The 19,238-nt window shown below is 35.4% G+C and overlaps 1 protein-coding gene across 4 annotated transcripts in view; it reads left to right on the forward strand.

The window, feature by feature from the left end:
* Window positions 1-19,238, forward strand: part of tbc1d1 (TBC1 (tre-2/USP6, BUB2, cdc16) domain family, member 1) — a 76,003-nt gene that overhangs the window by 10,700 nt on the left and 46,065 nt on the right. For 3 of the 4 annotated variants that reach the window (XM_051111449.1, XM_051111534.1, XM_051111611.1), the window contains 2 exons: window positions 15,543-15,839; window positions 17,089-17,283. In XM_051111449.1, coding sequence (XP_050967406.1) covers window positions 15,543-15,839; window positions 17,089-17,283 — 492 coding nt within the window. Of the gene's footprint in view, window positions 1-5,625; window positions 5,885-15,542; window positions 15,840-17,088; window positions 17,284-19,238 lie in introns of those variants that run through there. The other variant, XM_051111698.1, reaches the window with a different exon arrangement.

The raw sequence follows: 19,238 nt of genomic DNA on the forward strand, positions 1-19,238 counted from the left end.
CTCATTTGTAGGTGTGTGTCACAGTCACATGTCCCACACTCAGTTCCACCTCATGTGACCGGTACTCCCTCCTACTATTAAACAGTTCCTTATCCTATGTGTGTGTATGTGTAATTTTAATTTTTAAAACTGAAGTTAAAAGCCTGTCATTTTGTGTGTGTTGTTTGTATTGTGGATGGATAGTAGACTTGTGTGATGTAGCTCTCTCTCTCTCTCTCTCTCTCTCTCTCTCTCTCTCTCTCTGTCTCTCTCTCTGTATATATAGAGCAATATGAATACAACAGTAAAATTAATTTTTGAATCGTTTCATTGACAGTAAAATGAATCAAACTTTTGAACACTGTTAGTCTATTCAGTTTTAATTAAACTGTTCTAACTATTTTTTATTTCTGATTTTAAATAAAATTCTAAATTAAATTATTTGCATAAATGAATCAAATGAATTCTTACACTGTTGAAACTATTAGTCTAGTCTGAGTTTTAAACTGTTCTAATATTTCTAATATTTTATTAAATTGTTCACATAAAATAATCAAACTTTTACACTGTTAGTCTAGTCTGAGTTTTAATAATGCTATTCTAATTATTTATTTTTATTATATTATTACATTTATACTTTTTACAAATATTTTATTAATTTTAATAATAATTTGATGTCATAAAATAGCATGTATATTAAAAATATATAAAATTTTAGATAAATATAACATTTATAGTACCAGTCACAAGTGTTTGAACAGTATTATTTTTGTAATTTTTTTAAGAAGTTTCTTCTGCTCATCAAGCCTGCATTTATTTGATCCAAAGTACAGCAAAAACAGTACAATTTTAAATTTTTTTTACTATTTAAAACTGCTTTCTATTTGAATATATTTTAAAATGTAATTTATTCATGTGATTTAAAGCTACATTTTCAGCATCTTTACTCCAGCCTTCAGTGTCACATGGTCCTTCAGAAATCATTCTAATGCTGATTTGCTGCTCAAGAAACATTTATTAATATTATTATTATTATTATAATCATCAATATTTAAAACAGATTTTTCAGGGTTCTGTGATGAATAGAAAGATCTAAAGATCAGCGTTTATCTGAAATAAAAAGCTTTTGTAACATAATACACTATACCATTCAAAAGCTCAGAGTCTGTATAATTTTTTTTTGGAACTTTTATTTAGCAAGGATCCTTTAAGTTTATCAAAAGTGATAATAAAGACATTTATAATGTTAAAAGATTTCTATTTCAGATAAATGCTGTTTCTCTGAACTTTCTATTCATCAAAGAAACCTGAAAAAATTCTACTCAGCTGTTTTCAACATAGTAATAATATTAAATTTTTTTCAGCATCAAATCAGAGTATTAGAATGATTTCTGAAGGGTATAAATTCAGCTTTGAAATCACAGGAATAAATTATATGTTCAAATAGTAAACAGTTATTTTAAATAGTAAAAATACTTCAGAATGGTACTGTTTTTGCTGTGCTTTGGATCAAATAAATGCAGGCTTGATGAGCAGAAGAGACTTCTTTAAAAACGTTAAAAATCTTACTGTTCAAAAACTTTTGACTGGTAGTGTAACATTGTAGGATATAGCTGACAGTACTTGAAATGTCCCGCCAACCACCCGGATATGGGCTGTTCCTTGCATTTTATCTTAATATCATATGACTAATTATGCTAAATTAAGTTGAATGGTAGTTGTGGTAATTAAGTGACATCATCGTCTACTATTTCCTCTTTCTTCCTGTGATTTGATGACCTCAAAATCCTAAACTGAGATAGTGGTCTTGTGAGTGGGTGTGTGGGCGTTCTACACTCATGGGAAATGTGCGTGGAATATTCTGTTGTTATATCACACTGTTGTTTTAAAAGTCAGTGAAAAATGACATGCATTAATGTAAATATTTGTGAAATGACACACAGTGATTTAAAGGAATGTAAAAGTAAATTATCTTTGACATTTGTCTATATTGTTTGTCCAGAAGTTTTCCAGCATCGTGTATATAGGTGTGCGTGTGTGTCTGGATAAAGTCAAAGCTGTTTTTCCTGGGTTGTAACTGTGTGGCACTTCCCAGACTCCCTTGTGTTCTGTCTGTCTCTTTCTCCCCCTCCCTTGTTTAGATGTTAATGGGTTTGGTGTTACATCAAAGTGCTGAGGCATGCTATTTTTTTTAATGATTATGCCAACAGTAGAGATGTTTAAACTGTTTGTTACTCACCCAAGTTGTTCATCAACTTAACTGTCATGGTGTTTGTAGTTAAAAAAAGCCCAAAGCGGTTCAACTTCAGTTCACTTTGATTGGTTTGATCTTTGATTGTTGAATTGGCCCAGATCTCAGTGCTAGGGATGGACGATATGGGCTTAAAAATTTATCATGATAATTCTGGTGTTTATTGCAATAACGATAACAATGACGATTATTCAGGGAAATACTGTTTCTTTAGAGAAAAGTATCATCTTTCCTATTTTTGCCCAAAATAGGGTGTTGTGAGCTGTACTGAGTACACACATAATGTAATGACTGTTTAATTCACTGGAATGTGAATTAAATTGTTAGTACTTTCTGTACTTGAAGCTCCTAACAGTAAGACGAATTCCTTGTGTGTGAAACACACTTGGCCATAAAGCTCTTTCCGATTCTGAAGCCGGATGGATTTGCGCAGAAACTCCACATATGCTTTATAGCAGAAGTAATAGTACTGACGACACTTCAGGAATCTCTAATCCAGTTATCGCTGTAGCTGAATAAAATGCAGAGGAATTTTAACAGAGGAAACGTGAAGACAATAAACATACGATTGCTACAATATATGGTTTGTCTGTGTTCTTCAAGCAATCTTGGGTATTTTTATAAGGATAAAGTATAAAATAGTATGATTTCAGTCTCATTCTGTGATATGAAACCACTGATCACAAAAAGTTATTTCGAACACTTGACTATGTTATGAAGTTAATTTGGAGAAAAAACATGCCAATAAACGATATCTTTGTTGGACAACAGGTTTTGTAAACAGGCTCAAACACATGCAAAACTGCATTGCACACTTGCTACTAGTACAGTTAACGTTATTCAAGGCCCAGACTAGGGCTGCATGATATATCGCACGCGATATCCTTGTGCATTTTGTCATTAAAGTTGGTTCTGTAATCAGCAGTAAATCTCCATCACGTTCGTGCTTTCAGATGTTAGTTCACTGTCAAGCTATGCAAAACCGCACAGATGATAGCATCGATATTATCAAATCATGTTGCGATAATAAAGTTACTTGCGTAGCATCTCGGTGAACTACGGCTGTGTAGTAACATAAATGCTTCTAAATCCGAAAGCATGTGTAAATACCAAATTATGTTTTTACTTAAAGGAGAAGTCCACTTCCAGAACAACAATTTACAAATAATTTACTCATTCCCTTGTCATCCAAGATGTTCATGTCTTTCTATCTTCGGTCGTAAAGAAATTATGATTTTTGAGGAAAGCATTTCAGGATTTTTCTGCATATAATGGACTTCATTGGTGCCCCGAATTTGAATTTCCAAAATGCGGTTTAAATGCAGCTTTAAAGGACTCTAAATGATCCCAGCCGAGGAAGAAGGCTCTTATCTAGTGAAACGATCGGTCATTGTTTTCAAAAAATAAAAATATGTATACTTTTTAAGCACAAAAGCTTGTGTAGCACAGGCTCTGGGATGCGCGTCCACGGGTTGTTCTTGAACGATTCGTTCATTTTGAACGAATCTTTAATGTGACTTGGGAAGAACGAGTTGTCTCGGGGGAGTGATTCGTTCAGTCGTGCGTGTGCCGCATCCTGTTAGGTTCTGTACTGGAATTAGTTTACCTATTTCGAGTCTTCGGGTTTTTTCGAGTCATTCCATCTTATGGGGCTGTCACGTGATGCTGATTTTGCTAAAATGAACGAATTGACCTGAAAAAAAAAATTCGTTCATTTTGCTGAACGAGACTCAAAGGTCTGAGTCGGTAAAATGATCCGAACTTCCCATCACTACTACGAATCATGTATTCGAATCACCACAAGTTCATCGTCTGTGTACCCCGGCTCCAAAGGTAGAGTATGTCGAAAAATATTGTTATTTTCTCCTACAACTTCAGAATCGTCCGACATCGTTGTACATTTTTGTTTGTAAACAGCATTTTACTTACTTGCACTTTCTTAGTGTTTGTGCGTTCGCTGGGTCTGTGGTTCCGCCTACGTTCCGCATGACCTTTCGACGTGATTCAATAGTACGTGAATGTGCATCCCGGAGCCTATGCTACACAAGCTTTTGTGCTTAAAAAGTATACAAATTTTTATTTTCCGAAAAAAAGACAGGTTGTTTCCCTAGACAAGACCCTTCTTCCTCGGCTGGGATCATTTAGAGCTCTTTGAAGCTGCAATTAAACTACATTTTGGAAGTTCAAAATCGGGGCACCAGTGAAGTCCATTACATGGACAAAAATCCTGAAATGCGTTCTTCAAAAAACGCAATTTCTTCACGACTGAAGACAGAAAGACATCTTGGATGACAAGGGGTTGAGTAAATTATTTGTGAATTGTTGTTCTGGATGTGGACTTCTCCTTTAAAACTCACTTCATAACTTCAGTTGACTGATTGAAATAAATCCTTCTATGAGATGATGTGGCTTCTTACACAAAAATGAAGGCACTCAAAATATTGTTCATTATTTCCTGAATTTCTTCTTCGAGGGCGTATTTGGAGGCCCTCTGGCCTTCGGATGGTGGTTTACTACTGATCACAGAACTGTGCTTCACTGACAAGATGCGCACATGAATATCGCAGCTTTTCTTAATATCGATTGCGATATTGTCGCAATTTATCGTAAAGCCCTAGCTCAGACCGATTTTTGTCGCACTGCACAGTTTTGACCAAACCAGTTCCAGATTGGAGCTCCTCATTTAGCGATATAGTTTCTCGTCTACCTTCAGCTTGTCACTCCGCACTGTCCAACACAGAAATATGTCAACAAAAAAAAATTGTATTGGTATATCGCAAACGATAAGATGTCCCTCATCCCTGCTCAGTGCTTTGTTTGCTGATAATGACCTGATCCTCACCAAGGCTGCCTGCCATTTTCACTCTTCCACTGAGGGACAGGAGCTGTTTGTTAGGGGTTTTTCTCCTCCTCTGTGTTCATGCCAAACTGAAAGGGCACTGACTTCTCTTTATTTTTGGATTACTCACTGTTCCAGCCCTCCTGACTTCCTCTATGTGAGTGAGTGTGTGTGTTACTGCGTAGGAACAGACCATGTGTTTGTCTGTCTTTAGTGTTCTTGGGCACAGAAAACGACAGAGAGGTATGCACTAATAGAGCAATCAGAAGTTTGAAAAGGTGTCTTGAAAGTCAGAATGCAAAATGCAAAAATGTAATTTTATTTCATTTCATGTTTTCACGAGATTCACCCATAAACGTGCCAGTATTTCCATTTTTTGACAAGCTTGTATCTTATACAGTAAGCAAACCTCCACACAATCAGACACTGTTACCACAGATAAAGCCGTCCCAGGGAGAAAAGAAGGGAGGAGGAGAGTACGAGAGATTGCAACTTTGCTGTTACTAAAGGTGATCTTCCTAGAAGGATGTCACGGTGCGGCGCTCTGACTGAACTTCATTGTTCTGAATCAGCAGGGCAGGCGGAGCTAGAGTCAGCCCTAGGTTCTAAAAAACTGAGGAACGTAGAGACGGAGAGAGGGAGGGACAGAAAAGAACAGAGAATGCTTTGAGTCACACTTACCATTTGAAGGTAGAGGAAAGTAAAGGTGAAGACGCAGGAAAGTGAGGAAACCAGATATAGATGGGATGAGGGAGAACACAGGAAGGTGATAGTCAGGTTTGGACATGCCTTCTCTGCGCAGATGGCTGAGTCAGGTGAGTCACGTAAGTGTGTATGAGAAAGTGTTCATTGTTATTTATGATCACAACATTTCCAATGTAATGTGAATAGGCTGTGGCATATATGTTCTTAGAAGTCCTTTATTTGTTTACTGGTCATTTGCATGACAACATGGCTTCCATTCTTTCTCAGTAATTAGTGTGAGAGGAAAAATTTGACCCTTCTGTGTTGTGTGGTTTGTTAGTCTTATTTTGACATTTCAGACAGAATGAAGACATTATACTCTGCTTATGCATAGTTGTAGCTAGCAGCCAACAGGCTGTTGTGCAAGACAAGCCCTGTTGCTACTTGAATATACAAGTTCATCATCTTTGGCACAAAAGCTTGGACTCTTGAGATTATTAACAAAAAGACTATGTTTAGCATCTGAAAGTCCATTAAATATCACTTGTTGATTAATGATCTTCTGCAGTGTGGTTTTCCATTGCAGAACTTTGTTTACTAGATCTGTCATTTTCATTAGCGTCACATTCAGACTGATCTGTGAGCATTTTAGGATGTTGGTTACATTTCTTCCCGTTCAGTTGTTTTCTTGTTGTCGTTCTCTTCTCATAAAAAATGGCCAGTGAAATTGCTCTCTCACACTGCGGTAGCCAATCAGATTATTCCTTTATAATGCTGCACTAAATAGATTAAAGCCCATTTTTGGGTGAAGTAACCCTTGAAGCAAGGCACATGCAGATCTTAAAATTAGATGAGAGATTACTGCTGCTTTATGAAACACAGTTATACGGATGAAGGATATTTAACTTATTTTGGGAGGTTGAAAAATGTAAAAGCTTACAAAACTAAGTTCGGATTAACTGTGTGTGTGCTGCTGCTGACAGATTTTAGTGTTAAACTTTAAGACTGCTGTGCATTCAGACTGGACCAGTTGAGATGACATGAAACTGATCATTTTTACCTTCTTAATGGGTTAGTTCACCCAAAAATTAAAATTTGGTCATTAGCTCAACATTAGGTTAAGGAAATGATGACAGGACTTTTTTTTTTTTTTTACATGTTTTTCTAGTCTTACTGTGTACCGTTTATCAATACATGTTATTACAAAGTCAGATAAATGCTTTGTAATCTTTGTAATCATTTGTCAAAATGATACATTTAGATTTATGCATTTGACAGATGATTAAATCCAAAGTCGCTTCATTGCATTTTAGTAGAGCTGGGCGTTTTTTCTGATTTTATCGGTTAATTCAAATTTAATGTTTTGCCACGATTTTATTTTTTAGAAATTAAGGAATCGTGATTTTGAATAAAAATGTTACCAAACGTTAGTATTAGATGCTCTGACAATATGCCAATGATAACAGTAAAGAGAAAAGAATGATCCAACCGCATGTCGGCTCACGTATTACACGCTCATATTGCTAGGCGCCATTCACACAGAATGCTCTTTTTTTGTGTACAAAGATGAGACGCGGCCAGTTGAATAAGAAAAAAATGCAAGAAGATGGGAGTGAACTTCTTTTAACTTGAGCGCCATGTTTTTTGAGTACTGTTTCATGCATGAGACGCTGCAAGAGACGAGAGTGCAAAAGTCAAACGTGTCCATGTTTACATAGAAAACAATGGAAAAGCAGCACAATCGAATAAAAAACCTGTGAAGAACTACTATTGTATGTCTGATATTTCATGTTTGCATCATGGTGACAGGCTAAAAGCTGCTGTTCTTTTTTTTATTACAGAAGATTTATAGTTAATAATAGTCTGCTGGTGTTATACCTCAGTCATTTTGAATTTGAATTACCTTGACTTTTGAGATTTTTTTTTAAAGCATTTTCCTTGTATTATTTCTCAACATATAATATGTATAAGACAAGTTTGTACAAGATGTAGTTGTAGTTCATGCATCTTTTCTGCAAAGATATTTAACAAGTGATTTACTTCATGTTGATAACGTCATGTGTGGTACACTTGGAATAAAATTTTTTTTTTAACTAGAGAGTTAATAAAGAAAAAGTTACTTGAATCATGTTGTACTTACATTTTCAAGTTGACTTCAATCAGTCAAATCATTTTGAAAAAATTGAGATTTTAATTTTTTTGCCATAATGCCCAGCCCTACATTTTAGGTATACAGTAATTAACATTTAAAGTGGATCAAAAAAGTCCATCAAAGTTGTTCTAAGACAAGAACAGGTATTGTTTTGGTTTTAGGACAACTTCGATGAAAGGTTTTGATCCACTTCATATGTTGACTATTGCACATTTAATCAGTTCAAGCATTCTCTGGGAATTTAACCCATATAAAGGGTTTGCACTTACGTCATGATCAGTTGACCAGTTATCCGGATGCGCGGCCATATCGGAGATACTCAGATGTAAACAACAGCATGGACTGCATTGTTAATGTACTACTGAATATGTTGTTCTGCTATTTTATGCTGTCTAAACCACAGAAAAAATGTGTGAAAGTTGCTAAATCATATAGAGAGGGACTTAGTAAGCAGGAAATGGCACAATATTTTGACAAACTAAAGTGAACATGTGGTAAAGATACATACGAGCAGTATTAATTAAGATATTAGCCTAATATTTCACCTGCCTGACCGGAAATTATAAGAACAAACACGAATGTTGTCAAGATTCTTGCCCTGGAAATCCTGGTTCAGTTTGGCCAACCACAAACGCTACCTTTTCTCAGTCTTTTGCACTCTTCTCCTTGATTTGTTATAACTTGTGGCAGTCTATAGTACTCCAAATGTTTTCCCCGGTCTGACCGATTAGTACAGCCCAAAACTTGACAATAATTGAGCATTTTCAGCAGCAATAATCAGTAAAATATGCAAGTTCCGTTTGGTTCAGTGGCAGTGTTTACGTTCTGTGCTGCCAATATGGCCAATTGATGATGTGTCATGAAAACACTCTATAGTTAACCAATAGCCAAATAATATCTTTGCAGTTCTTTTCTAAAGTAATTGATTGTAATTAACAGTAATGAAGTTAAAGGCATAGTTCACCCAAAAATGAAAATTCTGTCATTAATTACTCACCCTCGTGTTGTTCCTTACCTGTAAGACCTTTGTTCATCTTCAAAACACAAATTAAGATATTTTTTAAAGAAAGCTGAGACCATTCTGACTATTCTATTCTGTTTCTGACTATTCTGTTATACTTCTGACTATTCAGAGATTTCTGTTGTCATTGCTTTATTAAATTAAGTCTGAACCACTGATGTCACATGGACTGTTTTAACAATTTTCTTACTTCCTTTCTGGACCTTGAACATGGTAGTTGCGTTGCAGTCTATGCAGGGTTAGAAAGCTCTTGCATTTAATCAAAAATATCTAAATTTGTGTTCCAAAGATGAATAAAGGTCTTACTGGTTTGAAACGACATGAGGATGAGTAATTAATGTCAGAATTTTCATTTTTGGATGAACTATCCCTTTAAGGTTACAGCAACAATAGATTTAAAAAAAGCATTACCAGCAAATTTAAATTCAGGTTTGGCTCTATTCTGGTATGGAAACCCATTTTTCATTATTCAGCTATTATCCTGATGGATACAGTCATGTTGGAAATTTTCATCTTTTTTAATATCCAGTTTCATTCAGAAATATATACAATTATTAACGAGTAGTGAAAGCTGTAAAAAGAGCTTACATTTTGCATCTACTAACAGACAATGGTTGATTGTGCTTCTGGATTCACAGTAAGGCTTTCAACACTTTTAACTAAGACAGAAAGACATTTTTGGTCCTAAGTCAGTTTCCAGCATAATATCCTGGTCTTATATCCTGAAATTCTGATAATCAGGCCCAACCGTCTTCACATAGACATGCACACACACTTTGACTCACACACTAGCGCATGCTGAATCAGACCCAGGCCTATTAAAAAGAAAAATAAAATGCTTTGATATCTACACACAAGGGACCACATGTTCTAATGAAAAGCATTCATTCAGAAACACTCAGCTGTGCGATAGCTTTGATTAGCCAAAAGGTTTGCATCAGATTGTCCTCATAGTGGCCCTTTGAAGAGTTCTTTAGCTGATCATAATACTTAGCAACATCTCCATCAGATAGCTGAGGGTGTAGTAAGAGCCGAACCAGCACAAATATACATAAGTACACTAGAAGTTAACTATGCTCTCTGCCCTAGCCATCTTTGTCTGCCTTCTTTGTGTGTATATATGCTCAGACTGTGGCCACAAAACATATTTGAACACTTTAAGCCACAATTAAAATATCAAACCAAGTTGCATCTGCAAACAAATGATTCAAGAGTTTTTCTCATAGCTAACTTCACTTTTAACCAGTTTGACCCAAGGTCATTTGCTGTTGGTGTAGGAAGTCAGTTTCCTTCCAGTTCACACAGGTGTTGTAGCGGGAGTATCACATGATGAACTGTAAACATATTCCACTAACATCTGAGAGCTAGAAAGTATCCAATTACTTTGTGTCTTCATATTGAACAGAATAACTGTTGTTTGATTATGGTCAACTTTTTCATTCAAAGCAACGTACAAATGAGGAACAAAAAAGCTTGTCAAAGAGCCAGCAATATTTGTAATCTAGTTGTTTACTAGAGAAATAGATTAGTTTTGGTTCCTAATGATTTCCATTGTTTGTTCAAAAAATATAATGAAAATCTGAGAACTGAAACTGTTAGGTTACCAATATTCTTCAAAATATCTTTGTTATCCCACAGACGAAAGAAATAAATTACGAATTTTAAATTTTGGTTGGACTGTCGCTTTAATGCTTTGATTTATTGACGTCGTTCAGACAACCCATCAACTGGTCAGTTTTGAAAATGTAATTGTAGTGATCCCTACTTGTTAAATACAATTTTGCATAATGCAGTGTCATTTGTATGCTTTTAAACTTTTTGAATTTTAGTCAGTGTGTGGTGTGTATCTTTGGGCATAAAAAAGGTCTACAAAGTTACAAAGTCCACTCCACTCCAAATATTTGGAGATATTTCATTTTTAAAAAATATCTCTCCAAGAACTACAACAAACGGCTCCTTTGGACTACAGCATTTGTTTTCCGCATGCAATGATGTCACAATGTGGTCTGTTCGAGTATCTTTAAATTAAATTCGCCTATGGAAATTCGAATTTGGGGGAAAGGTGGGGGATTAGGCAAACTTTAGCGATGCAGCGCGGAGAGCTGCTTCAACGAGCTGCAGTGCGGCGGGTATAAACACAAGCATTAACTAGAGTGGCCGCTTCAGAGCAGTAATGCGCCGCAGACGTGTGCAGTACAGGGGGTCGAAACACATACCGAAGCCGCAAACTACTCCGGTTGCCATAATGCGCCGCAGATGTGTGCAGTGTGTGGTCAGAGATTTATTCACCATACAGTGTAGATAGCTTCACTTATAACGCAAATGTTTTTTAAAATGCATAAACTTGCACTAGAATAGGCTAGGCTGATCAGTGATGGTGTTTTTTGATAATGTTAGGCTGCTTTTAGCCTTATGCTGGAGCTGGTTTCGGGCAATGAAACTAATTATGTAAAATAATTAAATAAATTAGCATGATAATATCATGTATCTGCGATCTCGCAGGCTGAGGATGGGACTCAGCACTACTGTAACATATTATTTTCTCACCCTCCATGCATCCTAGATATGACTTCCTTCTTTCAGACGAATGCAATCTAATAAAGTCTAATAAAGTGCATCCATCCATAATAAAAAGTGCCTCACATGGCTCCCAGTGGTCTCCTGTAGCAAATTGATGCATTTGCGTAAGAAAAATATCCATATTTGAAACATAAGATTCACTATTAATCTAGTTTGCACTAACTGCTTTGACAAGGGGCGTGGCAGTACTGAAACGCCGTCTAAGCTGTTCGCCAACAATCACAAGCTAACCAATCATAACACATTTCCTTTTTTCGGAAGGCGGGCTGGGGGAAAAGTATTGTAATAATGTAAATGATGTGAAAAACAATGCGTTTTTTTCACCAAGCATGAGAGCATGTTCTAGTACACCCTCAAAACAAAATCAAGACTTTGAAAAAGAGCATAATAGGACACCTTTAAACAATATCTGCCAGAAAATGACAGAGAATGGCTAGTCTTAGTGGCTAGTTTTCTGATTGCAATTTTTATTAAATAAATTTGTATTTATTCTTTTTTTTTTACTGTTTACAGAGAAATGTGTAAAATACAACAAAATCGGTTGCAGCATCTTTAACTGGAACGTTTCCATGTTTTGGGTCCACTGCACAGTCCCATAAGCCTACTTCAAAGTTCACTGTTTTTGGCCCCTTCATAATGTTTCCGTCCCACAAGTGTGCCAATATTATACTTTAACAGTTATTGAATGACAATACAAGAATCAGTAGATTGGGGTGGAACTACACCGTCTTCCTGATCACATGCCTGTAACATTCAGCGCTTATGAAACATCTCCAAATTGAGCTTGTGCTATAGCCCGAGGTATTTTCCCAATGTTCGCTGTTTTCTCCTGGGCCAGCCTGTTCAACTTTTGTTGTTGTTTTTTTTTTTTTTATGGACGTTGCTGAAATAGACTTTAACTTAGCTCCGCATGCCACTGAATTAAAGGTTTGATTAGCAGAAAAATAACCATCTGCAGTTAAATCCTGCAGCTGTCTGGTGTAAACAACCTTAATGCAGTCTACTGCCCTTTATTGTGAGGTGATCATTTGTGCAGTAGTCTGTCAGTGAACTATATCTGAAGTAGTTTTTTTTTATTACCAGATTTGTCCTGATTAATATAAGTGTATGGGCGTGCTGGATAAATTTGTTGTAAACACACCAGCTCACGTCAGCCACTTGACTTACACTGGCTCAACCTCTGGAGAAAACAAAATTCCAGTTTAATAGATCCATCTGTTTTTGGCCTTGTTAAAAGAGGATTTTTGGAAAATATCTACTTTTTTTGAAAAAGGCCTCTGTGGAAAATCATCTTGTTTGGTGGTTCATTTGTTAGTATTTTGGAAGTGAGGTAAAGAGTGGTACTGCTTTGTTAGTGTGGAATAACCTTTCCTCCATGGAATTTAGAGTTGTATATTGTTACTGTTTTGCGTTCTTGAATAACACATCCTTTCATTTGTCATGTAGATAGAAATGATACATCAAATTGTGTGTTTTTATGGTGGACATGTGTGCTATTACATATATAAGCAATCAGATTTAGCAGAAAAATAGCTTACAGTGATGGACCCAAGCCTTTGTAAATCTACAAAAGCATAATCTTTATAATATTCCCAGCTACTAAGAACATTTTGAGGAAATGGAAGTGTTTATTGACCATCTGTTATGGAATGGCATGAAATTATCACTACTTTCTAGCTGAAAGTGGTAATGTTTTGCAAGACATGGTTTGAGGCGGTGCGCCAGAGTGTCTGTCACATCATCACTGCTGATGTTTATACAATAGTTCTGAACCCTCCTTCTCTAGAGTGACATTTACACTCAGATTTTCCTTATGGTAATCTAACTCTGAGAGCTTATGAAATCATGTTCCCTCCAGCACCAAATTTAGAGCTACTAAACTAGCAATGATAAAGGTTTTAGATGTATTTCCCAAAACTGCTTTTCAGGGAAATATAGGGGAAGTACAGAAATGGATAATTAATGTGGATAAGTTAAAGGAGAAGTCCACTTCCAGAACAACAATTTACAGATAATATACTTGAGAGATAACCCCCTTGTCATCCAAGATGTTCATGTCTTTCTTTTTTAAGTCGTAAAGAAATTGTGTTTTTTGAGGAAAACATTTCAGGATTTTTCTCAGCATAATGGACTGCTATGGTGCCCCGAGTTTGAACTTCCAAAATGCAGTTTAAATGCGGCTTCAAACGATCCCATATGCGGTTGTAAACGATCCCAGCCGAGGAAGAAGGGTCTAATCTAGCGAAACGCTCTGTTATTTTCATTTAAAAAATACTATTTAAATACTTTTTAATCTCAAACGCTGGTCTTGTCTTACTCTCCCTGAACTCTGTGTATATTAGCTCAAGACAGTTAGGGTATGTCAGTAAACTCAGACCGTATTTTCTTCCTCAACTTCAAAAATCATTCTACATCGCTGTAGAAGTTCCGTCTTTGCAAAGTGAACATGCAAAGAAGATCAAACACACTTAACAAAAAATGTAAAACAGTGATATAGGATGATTTTGAAGTTGAGGGAGAAAATATGGTCGGAGTATTTACAGCATCGGGGCACCATATCAGTCCATTATATGGAATAATGGAATAATCCTGAAATGTTTTCCTCAAAAAACACAATTTCTTTACGACTTAAGAAAGAAAGACATGAACATCTTGGATGACAGGGGATGAGTATATTATCTGTCAGTTGTTGTTCTGGAAGTTGACTACTACTTTAATAATGCACTCTTAGTGCCATATAAGAACAAATGCCTCAAAGAACCTTACAATGAACATTTAAAATTTAAAGAACCTTTTGTGGAATGAAAAGGTTCCATGGATGTTAAAGGTTCTTCATGGAACTGTGGATGCCAATAAAGAATCTTTAAAGAATAACCAGATTTTTTTTTATACAAAGGGCCAAAGATCAAAAATAACATTACGTTATAACTAACTATATTACTGTATGTTAAAAAAAAAATTGAAAATAAATTTACAATAAAAAATAATTAAACAATAATATAAAATTTAAAAAACATAATTTTTATTTATTATTTTTTTTTTTACATTTCAGATTATTTTTTTTAAGTTAAAATAATTGTTAAAGGATTAGTTCACTTCCAGAATAAAGATTTCCTCACAATTTACTATTTACCCCCATGTTGTCCAATATATATATATATATATATATATATATATATATATATATATATATATATATTTATTATTATTTTATTTTTTTATTTTTTTACCACAAATGCGCATCTTGCACTAGGTCTGTGATGTGCGTCTAAGACTTCACAGATTACATAATCACGTTGGAAAGGTCAAACACAGTTAGTTATGGTGAAAAAACGGCATCTCATTTTCTCCTCCAATTTCGAAATTATCCAACACCGTTATTTTACCTTTTATAGAATGGCCATTTGACTTCCTTTGCACGTTTGTGTCGTAAACACTGGGTCAGTTCTTCCACCTACGTCAAATGTGACCTTTCCAACTTGATTATGTAATGCATACTATGTAAAGTTGAGCTGGTGCAAGATGAGCATTTGTGATTGGTTTTTAGAAAATGGCCATTTGTTTCACTATGTAAGACCCTTATTCCTCGGCTGGGATTGTATAGAGCCCTTTGAAGCTGCAATGAAACTGTAATTTGGGCCTTCAACCTGTTAACCATCATTGAAGTCTGTTATATGTAGAAAAATCCTGGAATGTTTTCCTCAAAACCTTTTATTTCTTATCGACTGAAGAAAAAAAACATCATGGATGACATGGGGGTGAGTAAATTACCCGGAGATTTTTATTCTGGAAGTGACCTAATCCTTTAAAACTTTCATCCTGATTTTCTTCAACCCTTTTTTCTCCTGTAATATGGCATGGTGGACCAATCGTCATCACTGGTTTGGGCATCTGTACTTTATAGTGTGTGGCTGACTGAGAACAGGGCATTTCTTTTGTGAAAACCTTCATGATGCATACCGGTCAGCGTGACCTTTAAGGGGTTAGTTTATATTGCTTACTTGACCTCATTCTTTTTTTTGCATCTGTCTTTCAGGTTCCAGAGATCATCAGCACTCTCAGGCAGGCTGGCAAAAGTTCTGCCCGACAAGAAGACACTCCCTCATCCCTGCCTAGCAATGGTCAGCCAGATGCTTCCTGTTCCACAGCAACGGCGGCTGATGCAGCAACAGTGTTTGCGAAGAAGTTTGAGGTGTTGTTCTGTGGACGAGTGGTGGTGGCCCATAAGAAAGCACCACCTGCACTGATAGATGAGTGTATTGAGAAGTTTGGACGTGTCAGCGTCACAGGATCACTTGCAGCTGGCATCAGACGGGCTTTCTCGCTCAATCAGGTTCCGGTCAACATTGATGTTTCAAGATTCCTAACCTAATACTAGATATATACTAGACTTAACTTGGATCTTTCATGACTCTTCATTGATTTAGAAAATACTTTGTATTGTGAATGTGCTTGATTTTGCATTAAGTCATTCATTTTTTTCTTTTTTATGTTAGCATTAGGGCTTTCATTATACAAAAATACTACTCAGCTGATCAAATTAATCTTATAATGTTTGCAAACTGCAGCAAAACACACAAGTCAGAGATAGTCTCCAATAATTAAATAATAAAATATCTTCGCCACACGCTATGTGGACTTAATCTTGCTAGTCTAATCATTATATTATATTATATTAAATATTAATTATTTTTAAATACTATTTTTTATTAATTTGTATTAAAAACTCTCTGACTACCAGTCAAAAGTTTTTGAACAGTAATATTTTTAATGTTTTTTTTTTTTAAGAATTCTCTTCTGCTCACCAAGCCTGCATTTATTTTATCCAAAATACATCAAAAGCAGGAATATTATGAAATATTTTTACTATTTAAAGTAACAGCTTACTATTTAAATATATTTTTTAAATGTAATTTATTCCTGTGATCAAAGCTACATTTTCAGCATCATTATTCCAGTTGTCAGTGTCACATGATCCTTTGATGAACTGAAAGAAAGATTTTTGGGAAAGAAATTATAGAAATTAATACTTTTATTTAGCATAGATGCTTTAAATTGATCAAAAGTGATGATTTATCATTTTACAAAAGATTTTTATTTCAGATAAATGCTGTTCTTCTGAACTTTCTATTCATCAAAAAAAAAACCTGAAAAAAAATTCAGCTTGGCTGCTTTCAACATAATAATAATAATAATAATAATAATAATAATAATAATAATAAAATTTGAGCAGCAAATCAGAATATTAGAATAATTTCTGAAGGATCATGTGACTGGAGTAATGATGCTAAAAATTCAGCTTTGAACTCCTATTGTTCAAAACATTAGGCTGGTAGGGTATATTGTATATATTTTCATATATTAATATAGTACATAAATTTATGCTTATTTATTTTATATTAAATAACATAATATGTCTGCTTTTAATATATATATTATATCCACTTTCATAGCTCCATTTTCATGGCCATTCTCCCCCAACCCTGTTTACTTTGAAATGTTAATTTTTTTTTTTTTTATATATATATATAAATAATTATTTTAATTTAATTTTGTCCTTCATAGATTTTTTTTTCTTTCAGATGTCAAATGGAACCAACGAGGGAGCAGATGGAGGAGGAAAGCGACCTTTGTTTTTTAAAAGAGATAAGAGTTTTCCGTTTCTGCAAGCATTGGATGAGAACGGCCTCTCACCGGAGCTGCAACGACGGGCAGCAGACGGAGCCACCGGGGTCCAACCCACTAGCTTACAGGAGAACAGAACCATGCTGTTCACGGTGAGTGACACACACACAGACACACACACTCCCCCTCACATATGCGTCAGTATAAGCAACTACAGCTCTTTCACCTATGTTTATCTCAGGTCCTTTTGTTTGTTCTTATGTAGATTTAAATCTGCTTCACATTCGCCTTTTTTAACATAAAATCTGCTTTTCCTAAATCTCTATGTTGGTACATAATCCACAAAATGGATTTTAATTGAAACTCCATAGTTAAAGGAGTACATTCATTGTTTATGGAAAAACTAGCTATTCTGGATTATATGATGATTCCAAAAATTCAGTTGACATGTTACATGAACATATACAACATATAAACACAACATTATCTCTGAAGCTCTGCAGAAGCCTGTTTGGACGTCTCTTAAAGGTTTTCTGAGAACCTCTCTTTGTCTTAATATTTCTCTGTAGAGATACGGCACACAGCTAAACAGTGCATGTTCTGTGGTGTTGTCAGCATGACTTGTGATAGTTGTGATGCCGTAAGGTCTGAGAGTACAGCATGTTTTACACCTATGTGTATGCATGTCTATGCATGGACATTTGTGCAGGTGTTTATCTACAGTACTGTGCAAAAGTCTTAGGCCACTAGTATTTTCATCAGCTAAAAAATGGTTTAAAGTCAGTTAAAGTCAGTCTTTTGCTGTAGTGGATCAGTAGGAAATATCAGTTTACATTTCTAAACATTCATTTTGCCATTAATTGTAATAATCCAGTGAGATTTTTGTGTGGAGCACAGGCTGTTGTCAGACTCCTTGTGCAAACAGAGATCTGATCTCTCTATCATTCAATCCAGTCTGTCTTAAAAAACAGAAAAAACGGAGACAGACTAAATCCAGAAGAACTGTGGCAACATCTCCAAGATGCTTTAAGAGACCTATACCTACAAAGCTACAGTACTGTTAACATTTTTAGGCAGTTAGGCACATAAAATGAGGATGCTGTCACAAACAATGTCATAAATAGATTTTCTTTATCAATGAACTTATATTAACTAAAATAAATCAGCATTTGATGTGACCATCCTTTGCGTTTAAAGCAGCTTTTGCCGTAGGTGCACTTGTGCATAGTTTTTCAGGTAGCTTGCAGGTAGGTTACTTGAAACATCTTGGAGACATCTTTTAGCTGGTGAAAATACTAGTGGCCTAAAACTTTTGCACAGTACTGTACATGTGGCTCTTTTAAGGTTAGAGCACTGTGAAACACCAGTCAAATGTTTTTTTCTATAGCCCTTCCTTCCTCATTTCTCCCTCTCTCTCTCTCTCTCTGTTTCTGTCACTGATTCTCTACCCCCGAAGTGAATGTGAGATGGTATGTCAATGTTGTAGCCTGAAGGACACAGAGATTCTTGTGAAACAAGTCTGAGCTTAAACCATCACTGCTTATTTTCAAACAAATCTGTTCACTTACAATAGCCTGGAAAGAATTTGGACAAAAACTACATATAGTCACCATGAAATCAAAATGAACAGTGATTTTTATTATTATTATTTTTTTAATGGTATATAGCAATATTTCTTATAAATGATTCAACCATGCACGTTATTATTTGAATCCCTGTGCTCTTGTTTCATTAAAATAGCTTCTCCTCCAGTTTCTCTAATTACGTGTTTACTGGCATGAGGGTGTGATGAGAACTTCTCCCCTCCAGCAAGCTGTGAGTCACATGAGATCGCAGCAATATCAAACGACAATGATTCAACGATCCACCAATCTAGTCAGTTCTGATGAACAAAATCATGTCCCATCCTACCTTTTTTCTCTCATTCAAGAAGCTGTTTCACTCAGATATGTCACAATAGGAAAGAAAAGACGACCACAGTTTCTGTTTCATGCCATTGCATTACATCACAAAATATCAAACCAGTCGCCACTTGTTTTAATAAAATATAACACACTTATGAAGTAAAACATTTCAAACAAAAAAAAAAAATTTTTAAGTTATACAC

Source organism: Labeo rohita, chromosome 1 (assembly GCF_022985175.1).
Source record: "Labeo rohita strain BAU-BD-2019 chromosome 1, IGBB_LRoh.1.0, whole genome shotgun sequence".
Taxonomy (NCBI): Eukaryota; Metazoa; Chordata; class Actinopteri; order Cypriniformes; family Cyprinidae; genus Labeo; species Labeo rohita.